This window comes from Kryptolebias marmoratus, linkage group LG24 (assembly GCF_001649575.2).
Source record: "Kryptolebias marmoratus isolate JLee-2015 linkage group LG24, ASM164957v2, whole genome shotgun sequence".
NCBI lineage: Eukaryota > Metazoa > Chordata > Actinopteri > Cyprinodontiformes > Rivulidae > Kryptolebias > Kryptolebias marmoratus.
In genome coordinates this window covers 4166258-4188634 of record NC_051453.1, presented here as the reverse complement: position 1 = coordinate 4188634, position 22377 = coordinate 4166258, and the positions used below count along the sequence as shown (strand labels likewise).

Here is a 22377-nt window from a genome sequence, read left to right as displayed (position 1 = left end):
ACGGACAAATTATTTGTTAATTTGAAAAAGGTAAATAAAAGCTGCATCACCCCGATGTACAAAACCAGTACATTCTTGCTTCATTTTTATATTTCAATCAGGTGCAGCTTCATTTACTGACTCATCCAGATTTCATTTAGTAGAACATAAACCTTTTTTAATCAAGACTCTACAATAATATTCAGTGAAATGGGTCTAAACTGGTTTAGGAATTATCCGGTGCATGACTTTTGAAAACTATACATCAGCCACTTTCAAGTTAACCACAGGTGATCTATGCTAGCCTCCATCTTATTTTAAAGCTTTATAAATGAGTTAGGATTAGAACTAAATCATTTATCATGTAGCCATTTATACAGTAGGATTCTCCTTGTTTCAGGCTGTTGAATTTTTACAAAAACAGATAAATGAAAAACGTTGAAAATACCTATTCATCCAACAAGAACCGGTATCCAATTCTTTTATAAAATATAAGCCTACAAATAATCAAAAAGGGAAGGGAAAGTTTCGGTTTACATATGGCGTTATTCAATGGAGGTTATGAAAAGAATATCAGAGAGCGTGTCAAATCAAAGACTGTCAACAAACCATATCTTAAGAAAAGGAAGTATTGAAGCAATTACAAAGAAGAACAAAGACAAGCAAGAAGCTGAAACAAAAAGAATCCAGTAAAAACAGATCAGAGAGGATCTGTTTCTTGTTAAACCTGCTGAGTCTTTATTCTTCAGTTCAGGGAAGACTGAAGACAGAGAAGATGTACAGAGGAAAGGGGAAAAAAGGGAGCTATTTTTGTCTTTTTTTTGTGCCAGTGTTGAAAGAAAAGCGGTGGGGAAAGTTTTCAGAAATTTAAACAGCCTTGACAGCCAGGGTGTAGTGGCAATAATCCTTTCAAACGGAGAGAAAACCCCTCTATTATAAACACAGAAAGAGACTCCAGGAGCTCATAAAGCCTGTTTATGGCTGCTGTCAGATTAAGAACTTCTATTTCCTGAAAGGCAATATTTTTGCTATTATTAAACAACTAACTCAAACCTACAGAGATCAACAGAAGGAAATCTGAGAAAGGTCTGACATACAGAAGCATTACATTCAAAACCAAATTTATTTATTTAATGAGTCTGACCAGAACAGAAACATTAAACTAAAAACAGCTTTTTGATGTAAGTATTACAAACACATCCAGCAGAAACAAAGCAACGCTACCATTTATCCAGAGATGGATTTAAATTCAGCTTCCCAGGGCCCTCAGGTACAAAGACTCACCTGGATTTTCTGCTGTTACATGGCATATGCTAAAATTAAGAAAATGCCATATCCACAAACACATCCAGTTGGTTGAAACTGTGTGTACACATGAATCTAAGCACATTTCCTTTGTCAACGTGGACTTGAGCATACATGGGACCCCTCCCTTGACACGCCTCCATTTAAACATGTAAATATGCTCTGCATGTGTGATTCTGCTCTCACAAATTTACTGACACAACTGCAGTAAAGGCAGAGGCACCCGGGGGCTCGACAGAACGCTTTGAAACTGTAACCAAGAAAAAACAGGAAGTCACCACTGACTAGTGGTGATGGCGTGAAGACAGGGTGATGTTTGGGGGCGAACGGCTTGATGTGTTTTAATAAGGACAACTATCTCACACTGTACTGAGCCCAACCATGATTTTTATTAGAATGAATGTTGAACCAGGCCACTTTGCCACAATGTTGGTTAGTTGCTTCCTGTTAACATAAACGTATTCATCTTGTGATGGTGCTTTTTTAAGCAATGTGTGTGCAGGTGATAGCTCCAATTACATCAGGAAAACTGGCTCCAGCTGCAAGTTGCAAATTCTAACAGGACTGTTCTCCGAAACCTGAAGCAGCTGATGAGCCTGTTGTCATCTTGGGTTTACTAAATACACACTTTCTTCACTCTGCTCCATTTGCAATAAAAATAAAACTAATAATAATCCTCTAATTATGCCAAAACCATTGTTGTTAAATGTATTTTGTGCACCACTTTGTGCATGCTTTAATATCAACTCATTAACAGCGTACAGTTAAATGTAATATTCATCATTTGTCTTTGTTCAGTAATTGTTTTCCCATTATTACCAGTTTCCCAGCATACCCTCTAAGTGTTGTGAACGAACCAATGACTGTAGAAATGTGTGAACACAAGTTGCTGTACACATTTACACAGTTATTTGATCATTGATACACCTGGAGTTTTTTTGTGTATGCAATACTTGCACATGAGGTCCCGGATTTCACTCTCTTTATTTAAATATGTGTACTAAATGCTCAAAATCTTTTATTAGAGGTATCTAAATGTGTTTGTTTGCTGCTGATTGCAGATAAATTGCTGCACAACACTGAAGTCTTCTGTTGTTGAAAAAAAGGTACAAAAAGTGGAAGTAAAAAGCAGATTTGGATGTTAATGTTTTGCAGCTTTGGCTCCTCAAGCAACATTTTTTTCCATTAAACATTTTACAGCTGTTTTAACAATTTAAATGATGCAAATGTCAACTCCAGATGACTTTTGTAGCCTGCAGGTTACACATATTACCTTAACAACTCCTAGAGCACATGTAACATCTCAATGTTGAAATATAATTTAATTTTTTTAGCTAAATTCTTTTCGACATCAGTTCATTCATATGTTCCTGCCTAAAATGTTTCAGATGCAACTAAGTAATAAAGGCAATCATGAAATGAAATAGATGAAAAAGAGAGTATGGCGTCATGGACTTATTTAAGCCACTCAGTGGGAGTTATTATCCAAGCTTATACCTCAACCTGTCAGCTCACACGACTAATCACACCTGAGTGCCGCCGACCCTGCAGGACCTGAGAATCAAAGAAAAACACGCCGGCCCGAGTCCTAATGGTACCATGCTCCTGCACTGCTGACTCTGTTTTTCTTTCACTCCATCACAGTCCTTTTTCTGAAAGTGATGAAAGTATAGCAGCACAAAGAGGAAAAACAAGACATGAGAAAAGTTTGGGGGGCTGATGTTAGAAGGCGAGACTTTGGTGTGTTTTGGCTCTAAACATATTTCACGAGGAGAGGGAAAGTTAAAGATGAGCAACTAAAATCAAAGCTGAATTTAGGAAACTTTATTGTGAATTTTGGAAAGTCCAATCGATTATTCAGATCAGAGCCATCTGCTGTTACACATTATTTATAAAACGGGGTAAAACATTAAAGAAAAAATTTTTTTTAATGCAAATTTGGTTGATATCCCATAATTTAGGACAAACCACACTTGTTTTTGTAGGTTTTTGACAAACTCTAAAATATCTTATTTTCAAGTCTCACAGGGCTGCAACTGTCAGAGACTAGTTAGAGACTGAAAAAGTGTGTCTATGACTTTCTAAACTTTATTTTAAGCCGTGCACATGATTTCCAACCTTGGCAGACAACCTGACATTTCTGATTTATTCTTCTGGAGTACATTTTAGTAACAAAGACAGGCGAATTTGCATCTGGTTTTTAAATGATTCTTATTTATGAACAGTGTGGATTTTTAGAGCTGGATGTTTTCTGTCAGACAGGAGCCCCCATGCAGGTGTCAGAATACAGCTCAAACGCTCGAGACTAATTGGAGATGACTGCGATAAAATTAAGAAAAGTTCAAGTTTGGTTGGAGATGCCTGTGACAACTATGTGACTATTTTGAGATAAAATATGTTGCAGAAAGTTCGTGAACATGCGACAGGACTGGGGTCCTCTGAGGGTCACAGGAAACTTTTCCAGAATGTTAAACAATTTGCCTCATTTAAAACTTGACTTCACTGGAATGTTTTGGCTTTAAAGTATTTAAAGTTTGCCCTTTTCAAATCCTGGAACAATTAGAAACAGGGAGACGGCAGCATTTGGCGACATACCCTCCACATCTAGTTATCTGCCCTGTAAATCTACAGAACCCGGTCTCATGATGACTCTGTTGTTAATAAAAGCTGAAAGAATTCAATGGAATTTTTGTGCTTAAAATATTTAAACTTTGTGCAAACAAAACACTGGATTAATAAAAAGCTAAAAGACAGATGCAGCCACACATCTTTGTCATTAAATAATTAGGTCTCATAGTTGAATCTTAAAGTAGAAAAGGCTAGATAAAAGTATTAAAGGGTTAGCTGGAAGCTTACAAGTAGCAAAATCTCTACCTAAAAGCTTAATGTAACACAAAGTTTAAAAAACTAACTGAAAGCTAAAAGTAGAACAACAGTAGCTAAAGAACTAAAGAAGACAAAAATAGAAGAGAACAATGTTTTTAAAGGAACTGAGGGGATCTCAATGTGTTTTTTAGGTGATAATATTTGTAAATAAAAGGTAAATAATTTGAAAAGTAATGAAGTTACAAAAACTAAAAGTAACAGCTCCCTGAATGAGCTGAATGTTTCATGAATAGCTAAAATAAAGTATTCAGAAAGTGTTAGATTGTAAAATCATTCAGTCTTTTAGAAGTCAAACTGAACAAGCTTCTGTGTTTCTGAAAACCCAAAGAAGCAGAAGTTTTGAAGCTTGAACAGCTGCAGCATGAGGTCAGCAGGTGCAGGTCATCAGCTGTCATCATTAGCTGACCTTGTCTTTGTGACTGCTGCCATCTTAACTTTACAGCTAATGAGTCGGGCGTGACAGTAACGATGAGCAGCAGCGACAATCAGCACAGCTCTGCTGCTGTCAAAACAGGCCCCCTGTCTATTTAAATGAAGTCTGTAATGACTGTAATGACTTAAAAGCTCACTGCCTGACTGCAACGCTTTCCTTTAACGGTCAGCGGGGGGGAAAAAAATAAAATACCAGGAAATGTTCATTTATTAACATTACTTGCAGCGGTGAAAATGTGTGAAAGCTGAATTTTTATGCACGTTTTTCTTTAAATAAGAAAAAAACAAAACAAAAAAAACAATTTTTTTTATATTTCTAAACCTACATGAAGCAATATGTGTTCACTGGAGAATATAAAGTCAATTTTAGACATTTGCCTGTGTTTCATATCTAAAACAAAATCGCCCACGGGTTTTTAACAAGTCTTTAGTAAGTGTGTGATATGCACTTGATGCCAGCGGTTCTGATTCGCAGGACGCTGCATGGAACATGGCAGCGAGCCTCGGCATAAAATCATCCAGGCCGAGTCCTTTCATCCACAGAGAAACAAATGAACAGAAAGAGTTTCATCTAATAAAACCAAGGAGAAGTCAAAACAAAGCAAAAGAAACCTGCCAGACTCAAATTAAATTTTTTATTCAGGCAGCAGAGTTGCTATGGTCAGAAAATCTTATTTTCTAAAAACATTTTGTACTGTTGTTTTTTGCCTTCTTCATGCTCAAAGTGCGCCGTGGTTGGTTTTGCTGCATTTTCAAACAGCTGGCAGCTAATTGGGTGACTGTTAAAAGTTATAAACAGAAACCACAGAGACAGTTGTGGGTCATTTGGTTAAACTGCACATTTCAGAGAACAATCATTAGAAGGGTTTAGGTAATTCTCTAATTACACTAATCTAATAAGCAGGAAGGCAAATAAAAGTCCCACTATTGCTGTAAAATTAGATTAATGCTGCATGTATTTTGTTAATATTTTAAACAATGAATGATCTAAGATTTCTCTAACAATAACACTAAGTCTGTGTGTCAGCAACTTGACTCCTGTTCAGACCTTGTTGTATCCATTAGTCTCTCCAGGAAGTTGCAAAATCAAACAATCATCACAACTTTTGCTCAGACTTAAAAGTTTTGACAACTCCTTGCAAATTTTCCACTATTTTGTTGTTGTTGTTATTGTAATGTTGCTAAAGGGTTTCTGGGGATGTGCAAATTAGCCTAAAATGAAAATCGTTGTGCAATTTTTATCTATATTTTACTCCATGTAGAAAGATGGAGTCCACAGGATCCATTTTCACTTAAAAATACATAATAAATGATCTCCTTACGTCATATACTGTATATGTAATTGCATTGTGCTAATACATGAATTATTTTGCTCTTTTCAGTGTAGTTTTTCATGCCTGAAACAAGCCTTGTGGGCAACACAACAGCATTTATTGTTTCTACCTGGGGAGAAATGTGATGTATAAATCATATTACAAAAATATTGTTTGCTAGAGAATATAAAATAAAAGATTTGTTAATTTTGTTGATGATGTTAAATTTAAATTTAGCCACAAAGACCTGCATTGATAAGATAAGATATTACACTTCAGTCAATAAAGGGATTTTTCTCAAGAAATATGTTTAGAAAAACAGCTCAGGGTAGCTCTTTGCAAAGAAAAAATTGCTGTAGATACAGAATTACTGAACTATCAGGCATCAAATGCAATGTTAGCTTCCTTTAAACTTATTGATTGGACTTCAGTGCAACTTACTGAATTCAACCCATTTTAAACTGATTTGTAACTTTGCATTTTCAGACAATTTTCTAATAAAGGCAGAAAATGTAATCACGAAATAATATAAGAAAAGAAATGGATAAATAAAAATTATTTCCCTGTCTTATCAGATCTGCAAATGGCAGCAACCATGTTGATGCATGCATACTAAGGAATCTTCAATTTTGAAACTACAACAAACTATAAAATAATTTATTGCTATTTGAAATATTTCCTCCGCTTGCTATATCCCAAATGGCATAAATAAACAGACAGAAGAAAACGGGGAAAGGAAATCAACTTACGAAGGCCTTCCTGTCAGAGGTGTAGGGAGTGATTCTGGAAAAGAAGACAAGGGATTTTTCCTTTTACTACAAGATAAACAAAATTACTTCCAGATTTCTTTCTGCACATGCAGCCAACTAAAAAAGGGAATCAGATGAGATGAATGTTGCTGTGAGAAGCTACAGTTTTAGAAAGATGAGAAGAGGTAATGTGTCGTGAAGTCATATTTGCATGTCAGTGAGTTTTAAACGTTCTTACCGAACTTGACAAACAGCACGCCTATTGTGGACACGGTGCCCTGTGTGTTGGTGGCCATGCACTGGAAGTAGCCTGTGTCGGTAGTGTCCAGGTTTCGGATGCGGAGACGTGAGCCGTAGGGCATGGTCCGGCAGGAGACGCGCCTCGGCTCCTGCACCACAGGGGCGTCGTTCTTCAGCCAGCGAATGGTAGGCGGAGGGTTCCCGGTGACTCGGCAGAGAAGCTCGGCTGTCTGACCCAGTGAGGTTGTTATGTTGTTCATGGGAGCTTCCAGACGGATGAAGAAGGGCCCTGGAAGGAAAGTGGGAAAAGGGGGGAAAAAATAGACTTTTTACTGAACAAAGTAGGAATAAAATCTAAGTTAACAGAAAAAGGGGCAACAATCTGCATTGCCTAATACTAAAGATAAAAATCTCTTCTTATACAACTCCAACTCTGAAAATGTTGGAACATGTAGAAGGTAAAAACAAACAAACAAACTGAATATAGTCATATGCAAATTTCATCAACCCATATTTTATTTGCAATCGAATAAATTTTACCATTTTGAATTTCATGGCGGCAACACTTCTTCAAAAAGTTGGGACAGGGGTTCCCATTGTGAAGCACCCCATCTTCTTTTAACAACAGTCTGTAAACATCTAGGAACTGAGGAGACCAGCTGCCCATGCTAGACACACTAATGCACCCCCATACCATCAGGGAGGCAGGCTTTTGAACTGTGCACTGATAACAGGCTGGATTGTCCCTCTTATGAGTACAGAAAACGTTGTACCAATCGTTTTAAACAGATTCTCAAATTTGGATTTTTTAAAAATTTTATTTGTCTAACAACTCTAAATTGTCCCTTGGTGTGAGTGAGAGTGTGATTGGTTGTTTGTCTCTATGTGTCCCTGTGATGGACTTGAGATCTGTCCAGGGTGTCCCCCACAGAAGCTCCCCTGAGAAAGGAAAAAGTGTGTAAAGAAAAAGGACGGACAGATTTGTCTGACCACAGAACAGTTTTCCATTTTGCCTCAGTCCTTTTTAAATAAGCTTTGGCCCGAAGAAGACTTTCTGGTGTTTTATTGGTATTTCTGGATGGTGATGTTAACTGAAGATGTGATAACAGCAAGTAAATTTGCTTTGTGGGCACCAGCTTATATTTCATGACCAACTAAACAAACTGTGAACCCATTTTTAAGTAGTGAAGCTACCAGAGCCGACTGGAACACCTCACTGTGACACTATTATGTTGCGTGGTGTTGTAAGACAAAACACACAATAACAACAACAAAAACCCCCAAAAAACACTGCTGCACAAATGATCTCCACCATCATTTTTTTCCTCAATGTGGTCAGAAAAAAGGGGCAGCCTAAGAGTTTAATGTGCTGGAAAACGCTGGTCTTAATGTCACAAAAAAAAGAACAACTCCGGAAAGTTCCCTCAACCCCAAAACCAATCTTAGGTATGCATAAATGCTTCTGGTTTCACAAACTGGCCAAAACAAACAGAGGAAAAGCACATAGAGGGAAATCTCAAATACTTGTTGGATGAACATGAGAATCTGTGAATAGAGAGGTTGACGAGGAAAAACAGAGACTCACATAAATTCATGCTGAAGCACCTTTTCACTGCTGTACATGTACATGAATGATCAGTAAGGAAAGTTGCATACCTGGTAGAGTCAGGGAGATTTATTTGTAATTTAAAAATCGATACATTGATAAAAAATAGCATTTTGAGCAAAAATGCAGTGTGAAAACTTAGAGAAATTTGTTGAAGAAGCTTTAATGAGCAAAATGAAAACTGGAACGTTCCAAACAAACAGAAGATAAGCTTATACAAGCAGAACACAAGCTAAATTGAGCAGAACAGAAGCACAATAGATGCCAAAAGCAAAAAATGAGCAAAATGGTAACTGAAAGCTAAACCCAGCAAAACAGCTACAATTAGCAAAACAGTAGCTACAAGCTAAAACCTAATAAGAACATAAAAAGACAAAAATAACCAAGGACACTGAACAAGAATAACACTGCAATGTGGTACTGTGAGGAGACTCCCATCACCTCCTTTCTTCCACTACTTTCCCCCACTGGTTTTCATTTCTCAGCACACTGCAAACAGCTGAATTATTTATACAATTCTCTCTTTGCTGGAAAGCAGCACAGTCCTCTACTCCACTGCAAGTCTGAACATGTCCCTTCTAAATATAAAACCCAAATCTCACCAAGGTGTGAGTGAGGTAGAGGACATGGTAGAGACACCATGGCTGGCAGAAATCTGTGAATCCATTTTTCCTCCTCTTTAAACCTTTGTTGTGTCAAATTTATTACATAATAAGATGTCTTCAAAGGATAAAAAAAACATGTGATCTGAAATATGGAGTGATTCATTATAACTAGCCAGTGAAAAAATAGTAAGACTAGAACTTCCACAACATGGCTGCCCAAACCATACCTTTGTCACCTCCATGCTTCAGTGGTGAGGACAAACAATCAAGAACACAGACTTTTTTAGACGTCCTTCAAATCTAAAACTCAGCAACTCCTGGTTTGCAGTGTACAGTATATGTTGGTAGTTAGGATGAAGTATCTGCAGGACTAAAAATAACCCAAAACAAACACAACAGCTCACTCTACACCCAACCAGAAAGCAAAATTGTGGCAATAAAAGGGATAATCACAAAGATTGTGACAGAAAATTCACACAAATATGCAAATGTTTTTCCCCACTTTGCCTTTGAGTGTGCATAATGTGCAACTTTAATCAGGCAAGGTCTAACAAAATGACTCTTTCAATAGTAACTGTAATCATCTACCTTGCTGACAAAAAAAGAAACTGAACACACAACCACCATATTAACATGTAGTGTCGACACCAGCTGTGGAATTACAGGTCAGCTGTACTTGGTGACACAATCATCTCGATGAAGGTGTATGACAGTTAGTCTGTGCATGGGTGTGTATTTTCTTTGTGAGCTGACTGCCAAACAATCAACAAAAAGGCATGGAGGTCTGCTCAGAATCTGTGCTTATATGTGTACTGAACACAGTTATTCATTTAGAGAAATAAATCCAGCCTACACACTGATGCTTAACCTTCTGACCCAGTTTACCAGGAGTGTTACATCTACTGAGTCACTTTATTGTTGTTTCATTAGTGTAAAAGGAAAACCACTTTTGGATCAGTATATCCTCATGCTGCTTCATTAGCTGTTATAATCACTGACAATAAAGCAGCAGGGAGCAAAGTGAGAGAAAAATGAGACGAGAAGAGAGGTGAAGAGGAGAAACAGGAGGGAAATATTTGTGTAACAAAGCCACTCTGTAAGTGATTGTCTCGTGGTGAGTATTGTGGTATTTGGCACAAGGGACACGTTGAAACTCAAGCCTTCGCTGCAGATTGTCCCTTTAATGTGGCAAGTGACTAAACGGTGCCCTGTCATCAGCCCACATTTCCCTCAGTGCACTTTTGTACAATCACACACTCACATGGAGGCACATAAATGCAAACACGAGCACACCCAGACTACCGCAACACATTAACCTTCTTGTGCTCAAAGCAGCTTGTTACACAATACCTCTTCATTTCATCGCCAAAACTGTATTCTGTAAGTGAATGTGTCTGTTTACAATGCCACACAGATAGTAAAGCTGTGCTCGGCATCTTTCAGCAGGACTGAGAAACCTGAGAGCAAACCAAACACTCTCAGTAGAGACAAAAGAGTCTGAACTGCAGCACTGACCTCTGTGACTGAAGGTTAATTCAATGGAAGTTGGGTCATTCTCTGATACACACAGAATAAATTGAAGTTATGTGTAATTAAGGACCAAGCTATTTTTGGAAGAATGCATATTACCTTCCACCTTCCATGCCAGAATTTTAATTCAAGATGGCCACCACAGCCATCCAAGCAATAACATTTCACAAGTGTTAATGCTCAGAATATGTGCTGCAGATGACTCACAGCTACTACACATGGGCTTTAACTCATTATCTGTAAATTTGAGTAAGTTGTGGCCATTTTTGTGTTTGCAAAAGTCAGTTTGTTGTAGACGTTCATCCCATGATTACTTTCAAAAGGTTCAATAAAATCGGTCCAGTTATTTATGAGACATTTTGCTAATTGACAAACAGCATTGATGCAAAAAGGGGGCAAAGATCTTTCACAAGAGGTAGCACTCAGAGTACATGTTGGTTATGACTCTCAGCTACTACCACAATAAATGTTAAGTCAGTATCTGTAAAACTGAAAATCAAATTGACTTCTAAAGGTACTCAGTTGTAGATGTACATTCAATGATTACTTTCTGCAAGTTTCATTAAAATTCACCCAGTGGTGTAGAGGCACATGAACATATGTACACACAGACGAGCAAAAACATTACTGTCCACATTCGCCTGTCGGCAGGGGCGATAAAAATAAAACAGAGGAATATAAAGATAAGTCTGTGAACTATCACCAGCGTGGATTTCTTGTAATTTTGACCCTCTTTCAGCCTGATAACATCCTGCTGCCGATGCACACCGATAGGGACAGCCTACCTGAATGTTGTGTTTGTGGTCAATCGAAAACATTCCCTGCCTGCAGACAAAACAAGAGGTGCAATCACCATCCATCAGATAAGAAACAGATGTTAGTCTGAGCTCAAAAAAAGACACAAAACGCCCACTAATACCCTGCATGTACAGGTTTTTTGGGGAGAAAACATGAAGCTGCCTCAGTGATTTGTTTGGATCTTCTCCTCATTGTATTTAGGATTTTTCTAAACATTCTTGATTGGTCACTGTAATGATTATCTTCACTAAAACTGCTCAATCATGTCCAGAAAACTACTGTTTGCCTTTGTGCTTGTGTGTTTGACAGTGTCTGTTTTTGTGTACACACACAAATCTGTTGTGGGAAGGATGTTGTGGGAGTTTTTTGGCTTTGCAAGAGTTCCATCAAGCAAACCAAACACGATGAGAGAGAGACAGAGAGCAAAAACAAAGGTCAAATTCATCAAAGCTTCATGCTCCGGAGCTTCTAAATCTGCGTATTATTGTGGGGATTTAGGCAGATGTTGGTTCTTCAAGAAGAAACTGATGACAGGGGATGATTTTGAATGATTACTTTGGGCTGCGATTTTGTGAAAACATCCAGAAAACATTGCAGATCTGGCTCAGTTGTTCCCGAGGCGCTGACAGGAAAACAGCAGAGAGAATAACTGAACAAAGCTTTAAAAGTTATTGAAGATATATTACTGAAGAAAGGAAGAGTTAACATGTACAAGTATTTAAGATAATCAACATTTTTTATATAGTCCCACAAAGTCATGCAATTTATCAGTTTTGAATTTAGTGGAAAACGTGTTCAGTTTCTTTTTTCAAATAATGAAAATACTGAAATTTCAATTTCAAAGAGATGAAACTGTAAGAAGAGCAATGAAAGCTAGTTATGGCTGTTCTTACAAAGTTACAGTTTATGAAGTTATTAAATTAGTTTTACTTTGGTATGATGTTAATATAGGTAAAACAGTTCTATTTCCTCCTGGGATTAACTTTTTGTGTTAATAAACTGTGAGAAGGCATCACGAAAGTCTGAGGCCATGGTTCTCAACCAGAAAAAAGGTGGATCGCTGCCTCTGGGTCAGGGGTGAGTCTCAAGCGGAGAAATCTTTTAACTAATGGGAGGATGGAGTGAAAGATGGATTGATGACTTGAGGATTCTTCTGTAGTACTGAGGGTGTTGCTCCGGTGAAGAAAGAGTTGAGGTGAAAGACAAATATTTAACTGGTCTGTTAATGTAATCGCAACAACACATCATTATGTTACCTGTTGATGTGACAGATGTGTTCACACCATTAAAAAAGTCTTGGTAGAAAAAGGTTTGTGTTTGTGAATTTACCATCATTTGTGGAGTTCCATGAAGTGACAGCCAGCACACTGGGGTCCTGTGGAAGCTCAGACCCTGTGGACAGAGGAAATTGAGACAATTAGAGTAGCTGTGACTGTCAGAGACCTAAAAGGTAAAGAAATTTAGATTTTCTTAAATGGTATTTGTGAAAATCATAACGTTTCAAAAGCATTATTGAGAAACAATACTGCATAGAGACACACGCAGAACCAACAGTAGCGATGGGGTTGTATGTTTGCTGATGCTGATCAAAAGCTTGAATGTCCAACAGGGAGCCTATCAACAGGCCATGTGGACATAATGCTCTGTTATTACGAGCTGACGACAGAGCAGCACTGTGCTTTTCATTACAGGAGAGAGGAGACAGAAAAATGGGTTAACTGCAGGTCATGGAGGATTCCCTGTAAATTAAAAAGGCCAAACATGCAGGACTAACGGAGATCCTGAAACTGTTTCATTACTGTTGAGTTTCAGAGGCACCAGAAAACTGACAAACACTCAGCTTGTATATTATCCCATTGTTACATCAGAATCTGTGTGTGTTTTGTTGAAAGCTGGGATTGTTTAACATGATGAATGAGCAAATGGCTGCCAGCCAACAAAGTCCAGGCACCCTATAGTCACAAGTACATGCAAAAAGGCTTACGTGTGACAAAGCTGTGAACAGATTTATCTGCAAACCTCATCTGGAATATGAAATGTTAATTTGTTTCACTAAATAAAAACAAGAAATAACCCAAATATTAACGCTTTAGCACAATTCTTGCAAGGACTGTGGCACCTGAGATGACAGTGTGTGGAGAAAAAGTGTGCACTCAAACATGCCCAGAGGTCTGACACACATGGTCATAGTAATTAGGTGATAATGTGTTGTTTCATGCTTACTGTGTCCGGGTGGGAACAGCTACATGGTGTTAATGAGCAGCTCTTTAGGCCTCTACACCTGTTAGTGAGGATGTCTGACAGATTAACAACTGGATCTCATCAACAAGCTGCAGCTTCATGAGTTATGGACAGTAAAACTAACAGGTAATAAACAATCTTGGCTCTTTATTTCACATATTTGTGCTGTTTGTATGGGAGAGAAAAATCAATCAATGTTTTGTTCCACGAGGCCCCTTACATGACTTTTTTATAATTGCGAGTCAGGGCCCCAAAGTGAGTCTAAATTTACTTTGTCCTTTGTTAACCAAGAAGCTCGAAGCTCCTTAGATTCTGTCGGCACAAAACACAGAGGAGAAGGACGTTGCAGCTCACTAGTTTCACTCACACAGAGCTAGTCAAGTGCTGCAAGGTGAGAGTTCAACAGTCACGGCTGGAAATGGGAACAGAAAGGGACAAAGAGGAGAAGGAGAGACTGAACATTGTACTGTGACACATTTTAGAGGAATAACATGAAAGAGGGAAAACAGACATTTTTTTATTGAAGGAACATTTACTGTTAAATTTTTATTGAGGAACTAACAGTGACATCAGAAGTAACACAAGATTATCATTTCATTTTGGTCTCCTCCGTTCAACCATATTTTCTTCTTTTCTATTTAGGCCACATCTGTTCTCTGTCATTGAGCCAATCATCTGTAACATCTTGAATAAACAGCAGAGCAATTCTGAGATTAGCCTGTAGTTTATCAGCAACAAAAGGAAGCTTGTTATTGAAGGCCTAAATGCTTGTGTCAGGCTAGATCAGGGTTTATGGTTTCTGATTAGATCCTGATTCTGAGTTATGTGACTTCCCACCTCTGGACAGACAAGCCATTGCTGATTCTTTTAATTGTGCAAATGCTTAATAACAAATTAAGTGAAAGATTAGAAAACAGTCATATAAATGCCAAAATTTGGGTCAAAACAATTGTTTTGTGTAATGGCCGTTCCATCCTGCAGATTTAAGTTATATGTAAGAAATTTGGAATTAATCTCTACACATTAAGTTGTTTAGTAGCAGCCTCTTGTGCCCATTTAGTATTTATAAATTAGAGAAGCATCAACCTGAACACTTAGGAATGAGGAAAAGGAAAGGAGCTTAAAAAAGCATAGACAAGAAAAAGACAAGGGCAGCCTTAGAGGATAGCACTAAACTAAATCAGAAATGTTCAATTTAAACAGTTGTGCATACTGTAGCAACTAATATGCTGTTATATGGTCTGGGGGTCTGTGTTTGGAGCCAGAGTGGTTGGTGTGGTGTGGTAAGCCTGATGTATGAACTCTGCTGCTCTGTTATTATGCCTCTCCTGAGGTCTTCTTCCATCCTAATTAGCTGGAAACTGACCGAAATCAGAGGTTATCTGGACGAACAGTAAACCCAACATTTTTAAAGTGCAATACTTCTGCCCTAAAGAGATGAAAGACACATATAAACGCAAATTTAGGGACGATAATCATTTTTGTTTTCATTGGGTCTCAAAAAACAATATTCTATAACCTCAGTCCTACACAATAAAGGAAAACCTTTGTTTTTCCATTGTCAGCCACTTCTCTGAGTCAATCAAGCTGCTATTGCTCTAGTTCTAAGAGTATATAAAACCTAAAATATTATAATAAAGGGTTCAAGCAACATACTTGTTTATTACAAGAATTACACTTAAAAGTAAAAACCGAGTGAAAAGTTACAGTCCTGATAAAACAAAATAGGTTTAAAAGAATTTAGATTTGCATGAAAAAATGGAGAAGAAAAATGTGGGAAAGACAGCGAAGAACTAGAAAACCAAATATAAACAGACTGAAGATGACTTGGAAAAAATGAAAGCATATTAAAAAAATTCCCCAAAAAACAGCAAGAGTAAATTTTATAGAAAGTTTTAAATAAACTCTCAGTGAAGACACTCATAAAACTGATATTTATCAATGGACTTCTGTCTCGCTGAGCAGAGTGCAAGTTTTTATTGACTACACCACTTCATAATTGCACATATTTGATTAATTTAACTCTTCTCAAAATGGACTGATACTGCCAGCACTTCTAAATTTTTGCCTTTTTTATAGCATACTGCCACTTCTCATAAACCTGCTGCTACTCAGGGTTCAGCTTTACCAACTAAAAGCTACAAACAGTAGCTACGGACAATAACGACATAATTGGGTCAGGTTAAGTGGATCAGGTGACGCATGACTCATTGGCTAAATGTTAGGCTCAAGGAGACATAGCTGGGCGTCCATATATTTGACCATATATTTGTCAGTGGATCAGCGGCACAGAGAGGAGGATTGTTACTGTATTAAAACATTAAATCTGGTAGTCTTGGCCATTCAAGGTGTGAATGTTTAACATGGGAGTGAAGCAACTCCTTTGGGTACTTGACCTCTGTGCAATGCTCCCGTCTCCTTTTGATTCCACTTTGACTGGCAGTAATGGAACGCTGAATCTCTGATGTTGCTGCTAAGAAAACTGCTTCAATTAGGACAACAGCATTCCTTTGTTTGCCTAAATATTATGGCCTGTCAGACAAATAATTATTCAATGTCACTACCAATCAGCAATCACCAGAGTTATATAGAAACAGTCATAAATATGAACAAAAGTCATCAGATTTGATGATCGATGGCCCCCAGTGGCACTGCTTTAACTGCTGTATTAAAAACATTAAACGCTTTTTGTCTTTTTACGATGAAGCCCAAGGACCAAATGGCTTCATAGTGACTCTGTTGTAATTTAAATGGGATGAGACTAAAGCTTAATCTGCCTCAAAAGACAATGCCAAAACCAAGGCTGAAACTCTAATAAACTCAGATCAAAATAACATCAAAATAATATTTTAAATAGATAAGAAAAACAGTAGAGCTGTAAAAAGGTTAAATTACATGTATATGTGAGTTCACTTCTATAGCTGCACCTGTGTGCTCGTGTGCAGGTGTTTCTTCTGAGTCTGTTTGACATCAACACATCTGAGTTCTCCTCCAGGTCTCTTTTGGTTCTGCAATGCTTGTTTCATTTCTGAAAGCTAACGTCTTTGAGGGATGTGGCTGACTCCATCTGTGATTTGTAAAAGGCCAGAAGCAGCAAAGAGACAGACTGGTCTTTGCGTCCATTTCGCAGAAATGTTTTGTGATGCACCTACACACACAATCGCTGTGGCATCGCCTCTGTTCTGTTCTGTAACCTTATAAGACCGGAGACAAGAGTTGGTGTGAGAACGGAAGGGGGAGGGAGCACATTTGATGACAAGAAGCAGGATGACAGGACCCTTTATGGATTAGAACATTGGAACGAGACACAGGAAAGACAGAACTCAGGAGCTCAAGTTGAAGAAAGAAAAACACTTTGCTAGAAAACAAAGACAAGGTAAAACCAAAGAAGGTAAAGCCTTTCTCCAGTAATGACTTTGTAAAACTTAAAAAAAAGTATTACACACAAGACTTTTACCATTAGATATATGTCAATAAAAAATATATAATCTGGACTGCAAACCGTCCTGGTTTGTTGGTTCAACTGCAGAGCTACCTCAGAGAAATTTGACCCACCGTAAAAGAAGCTGAAACTGACACACATCAACAAGTGGTGAGAAGACCCCTTTAAACAGCACAAGGGTCACAGCGACAACTGTCAGCACTCAGCATTCCTCAGGGCTTCCTGGAGAAAGCTTAACTGAATGAACAACACAACACCGAAGAAACACAGAATCCTGAAAACCCTCTGAGGAGGTGAAAAGCAAGAACGTTGAAACCTTTAATGGGGAAATTATTGTAGCGGCTAAATTCACATATCCATGTGTCTACTGAAACTCTTCCACAGATAGGGTCAAAGCAGTAATGAGAAAACTATTTTAACAGTAAAGTTTATTATATTATGGCATGTTAGTTAGTCTACTACACCATCAGGTACACATGTAAAATATATAATTTTACACAAACTACAACTCTACAACCAACGTTTTTGGTTTCAATATAATTATTTATTGATTTATTTAAAGAGTTGTTAAACTTTTTATATTTGACTAATGTGACTTTACACAATTTACTGGAAAATTATTTTGCATTATCTCAAAAATATTAACCCAGAGCTGCTTAGTTTTAGTCACTAGTTGGTGAATGGCATTCATGAAGGAGTCTCCTGAATGTCTCATGACATTAGCAGTGGTTTTCATCTTCCTCGCTTGAGTTGCAGATGCTTGATGCCCTGTGACTTGAGTTTTGAACATGTTCAAAGAAATTGTGTAATAATGTTTCTCTCTTGTCAGAGTCATGACTGATAAAGATATAGCTTTAAAATTGCTCCAGCTGGGAATGGGATTAGGTTTATTCCCATCTTCAGTTCATGAAAAAGTTGGTTAAGTTATCCATCTAGGATTTATTCTACTGGTCTTCACACATATCTGTTGAGGACAGAAACTTTGCTCAAGAAATGTCATGATCCTGCCTGAAGCACAAGCCCCTCTGCAGTAGAAACCACGCTGATCTAAAACAGACTTGGTTGGTCCATTTTTGGGTGAGGCTCCCCTTGGCTCCAGTTACGAGCGGTGTAAGCAGACTGGTGAGGAATGTGCACCAGCATGTTGCCACCTACCGAGTGTCTCATCTGTTTTCACCTGACAGTTCTGGTACAAGGGTGCAAGTGCAAGAGCTCAGGTCTCTGGAAAACATGGTCCGTTTAAAAACGGCCACCCATTGGCTGCCTTTTCTTCTGTCTCTAGAACCTGACAAGGCATCACACCTACATGTTAATGGGTCACGTGGCGCAACATGGCTCCTTGTGCAGAGGGAAGATAAGAATGACCCTGGAAATATGGAGCCCCTTATTGTTTTACGTCTGTGATGAGACGTCTGTCATGGATCACAAGTGGAGAGCAAGACAGACAGACAGGCTGTCTGTACGCAGGACAGGAATAAAGTCATCTTGCTTGGCCTTTTGTGTGTGACTTTTAGTAAAAAGCATATGATATATGCCAAAAAGTGTGAATAGAATGAATAAAAGTCATTCCCTGGATTAAGTACTTGTAAGCATTTGTGTTAGAAATATCAAAATAAGAGTTAGAAACAAATTTATTGAGGGTAATAAATTTAAAAGTAGAGGCCTCAACATGGAAACTGCAGAAAAAAAGAGAATACTGCTGCTACATGAATTTCATTGTCATGTTAGTACAGTTCAGCATGAGCCCAAAACTTCTTTGTCTGACGGTACGTTCTCATTCATCAGAAATTATTTCTTCATCCCTGTTTGATATATGACAATAAACTATTGACAGACCAGCTGAAACCAGTGAAAAACACAATTATTTAGGCTTTTAATGAAACACAACTGTTTCAATAAAGTTTGATTCAAACGACTTGTTCAGTGCTGTGATGGTGTCATTTGGAAAACATTAGTGTTATTAGACAGTTTCTTTTATCAGGTCTTTGTCATAGTTGCTCTAAATCCAAAGTGTAGAAAAAAATCTAACAGACAATTTTCTCCCATTAAGCAGATTTCACACAAAGTTATAGAGAGTGGCACATCCCCTTTGAAGAAAAATAAATAAATAGAAATTGGCTTCAAAAAATGATCTAACTGGCTTAAGTGATGTCACTTTGAAAGAGTTGTGGCTGAAACTACAAGACTTTAAAATTAAAAACTGTTAGTTTCCTTCAGCAGATGAAGCCTACTGCACACCACTCACTCCTAGATTAACTAAAAGTCTTGTCAAACACTGGGTAGAAGTGTTGTATCACACCTAATATGTGGGTCAATTTTTATCACAGAGGAATTAAATAATATCTGTGAGTATTGCTGCTGCTTTCATTTTAATTGCAATGCTGTTATAAGAGGTTTTCCTTAAGATCTTCAGACATTTAGGCACTGTGGTGAGTGAATTTTTTATTAACCATTACTCATCTGAATAATTCTTGGATGATTCTGGGAAACTGGGCGTGAGACATCACGTCTCCATCAGTTCATGGCTGAGTCAGCTCCCAGTGGCTGATGCTTAAGGATAAATTCAGGCGCAAGGAATCTGACTGCAGGCCAAAAAGAAATATGGCGGGGACAGAGGGAGAAGCAGAGACTGAAATGAAAAGAACAATCAGTGGATGAACAGACAGACTGCAGAGACAAAGACGGAGAGTTCAAAGAGCAAAGAAAAATGTCAAGAATGTAAAATATATTAATTCAGTAAATGCATCCAGTGTTGTTTTTTAGGCCAAGTCTACAGGGCTGGGAAAGGCTGCACAGTGAGCGTCAGGGCAAACAGAAAACATCTGAGCCTTCCTGTCAATCATTTAGACGGGCTCTATAGGAAACTTCTCGTTGTCACAGGTCACAGAAAGAAGCACCAGCATTCTGCAGCCAAAGAGGAAGATAGAAGGATGGAGAAGAGAAGAAGGGGCAGAATGAAAGATGAGTAGTGGGAAAGAGACATCAGAGATCTGTCGTCAAAAAGCAAACTGAAAACCAGCCAACATAATGAACCCACAGAGTCTGCATCCAAAAAAACTTTCCACTGTTCTGGAAAAAAGTCTTCAGAGCTGGGAAATTCATTCAGAGGAGCACACCACAAAGACTTGGTTTCCACATACAATTAAAATTATTAAAATTATTTAATACACTGTGCTGCTTTTATAGTTCTTCAAAAGTTTTATGCAGCTTTAACTGAAGAGGTAACTTGTTGAAATGACACGCTTTCATTAAATAATTGCATTTAAGTTGACTAAAGATGCAAATGTTGACTAAATAAGACCTTAAACCCACTGAATGTTTGATTTATTATCAAACTTTAGTAAACTGCAGGGTAGGACTATACAAGGCCACATTGCAGCTAAATAGGAAGGGAAAACTTCATAAAGGTACACATAAATGATACTATTAAATTATAAATGATGGTGAACTGAACATGGAAATACAATAAATGAATTGAGCTAAGAAGAGAAATACAGAGGAAAATATTTGGTATAAATTAAATTTGGATTGTATTTTGAGCACTACACATTACACAATATCTTTGCTTAAAACACTGGTATTTACTTTTAGATTCAACACTGTCTGTTAGCAAAATATCTTATTAATCACCAGAATGATTTTAATGAAACTCTCAGGGAAGTAATCACTGGGTGTACTTCTAAGACACATTAACTTTTGGAGTCAATCCAGTTCAAGATGGCTATAACTCAGCAGTTTTGGAGCTACAGAGCTAAATTTGGTCACTTCTCGCAAAATCTCACAATATTACATGACATTGTGCGTCCATAACATCATTTTTAAAAGTTTGACCACAACAGCTTTAGCACCATACTTTCTTAACAGAAGTTTAAAACTCAGAAAGACAGAAAGACGGCGGGCAATATGCATTCCTTCCAGGAATGCCAGGCCTTTAATTTAAGTGTTCACGATGCAAGCTTTTTTGTCATACTTGCACTTCATCTTGTCAATAAATAAAGAACCCAGAGCTGAAACCAAGATTCTCCAATAAAACTGAAGAAAGTTGTTGCTCACTTGTCAGTTGTTTTGGATAAAAGCATTTTATAACAAATGTAATAAACCAGAATGGTTTATTGCTGATAAAATCAGCCAGTTTTAATCCAAATGTTATATTAGCTAATAACTATTATTTTTTGCTAATCTTGCTCAGAAGGGAATGAGAAAACGGCGGAGTGAGAAAATATGTGTAACATGAGCTTTTAAATGTGGTGAGCTGTGTGAAGGTGCTCGTTGTGTGTGTGTGTGTGTGTGCTCCATGCAGCGTCTATGTGTTAGAACTGGCAGCAGGCCTTGATTAGACCCGTTCACCAGTCGCTGAGTGAAGAAGTGAATTACCCTGCCATCTCACTGTTGTAATTGGGGACACATGCAGCCTTAAACCTCCCCTCCATCCCTCCTTCCCTCCAAAGGTCACAACAGCAGTGAGATCAAATGCTCGTCTCAGTGAAGCATTCCTCAATAAAACAACAACTGAGGAGAGGAGAGAAGGGGGAAATAGAAAGGAGGATGGAACTGAAATGGAGACGGTGAGAGAATATGAAACTTTTTTTTACAGTAACTGTCTGTTATTTCTTGTTTTTACTCCTCTCAGCTCTGGTGAAAAATGCCAGTGCTGTTTCACTTCATTATCCCTGCAGGATTCCCATTTTTCCAGGTCTGCCCCACCAGCACTCCCTCTACTGTACACAGTGTCTAGCTTTTATACACATCACACAGCGCTCACAGTCCTCTTCAAAGCAATGAAGCCATGATGGGCTCAGGTCTGGTTCAGGCTAGCATAAACAATTCTTCTTCTACTTCAAAAGGCTGGGAGGAACAGAGGGTGACGAATTGGCTGCTAGGCTACTGAGAGTCTACTCACAGCAACAAATGTAGTCACAAAAATAGCGTGGATCAAAACAATGTGCAAAGTTTTAAAGAGCACAAGACATTTATCATAATTTTGAGGCAAAGATGTGAAAAGAACCGTGGACAGTTTAGTTTGAAAGGCTTGTAGAGACAAGGCTGAGATGGTCTGAGAAGGAGGGATAGTGGATATATTGGACAAAGAATGTTGAATATGGAGATACCAGGGAAACAAGAGACAACAGAAAAGCATCATGGATGTAGAAGACACGCAAAGAGTTGGAATGACAGAGGAAGATGCTAGAAAAGGGTCAGATGGAGGCAGATGATCCTCTATGTACCTTTAAAGAGACAATTATTTTTTGCA

The 22377-nt window shown here is 38.0% G+C and overlaps 1 protein-coding gene across 5 annotated transcripts in view; it reads right to left on the bottom strand.

Moving 5' to 3' along the window:
- ror1 (receptor tyrosine kinase-like orphan receptor 1) overlaps positions 1 to 22377 on the bottom strand; it is a 117770-nt gene that overhangs the window by 31856 nt on the left and 63537 nt on the right. For all 5 annotated transcript variants that reach the window (XR_005232794.1, XR_005232795.1, XR_005232796.1 and 2 more), the window contains exons 2-4: positions 12773 to 12835; positions 6903 to 7193; positions 6665 to 6698 (exon numbers count right to left, since the gene is read on the bottom strand). Coding sequence is in view for 1 of the 5 variants with exons in the window: in XM_037974089.1 (XP_037830017.1) it covers positions 6665 to 6698; positions 6903 to 7193; positions 12773 to 12835 (388 nt within the window). In the remaining 4 variants the exon portion in view is untranslated. The remainder of the gene's footprint in view (positions 1 to 6664; positions 6699 to 6902; positions 7194 to 12772; positions 12836 to 22377) is intronic.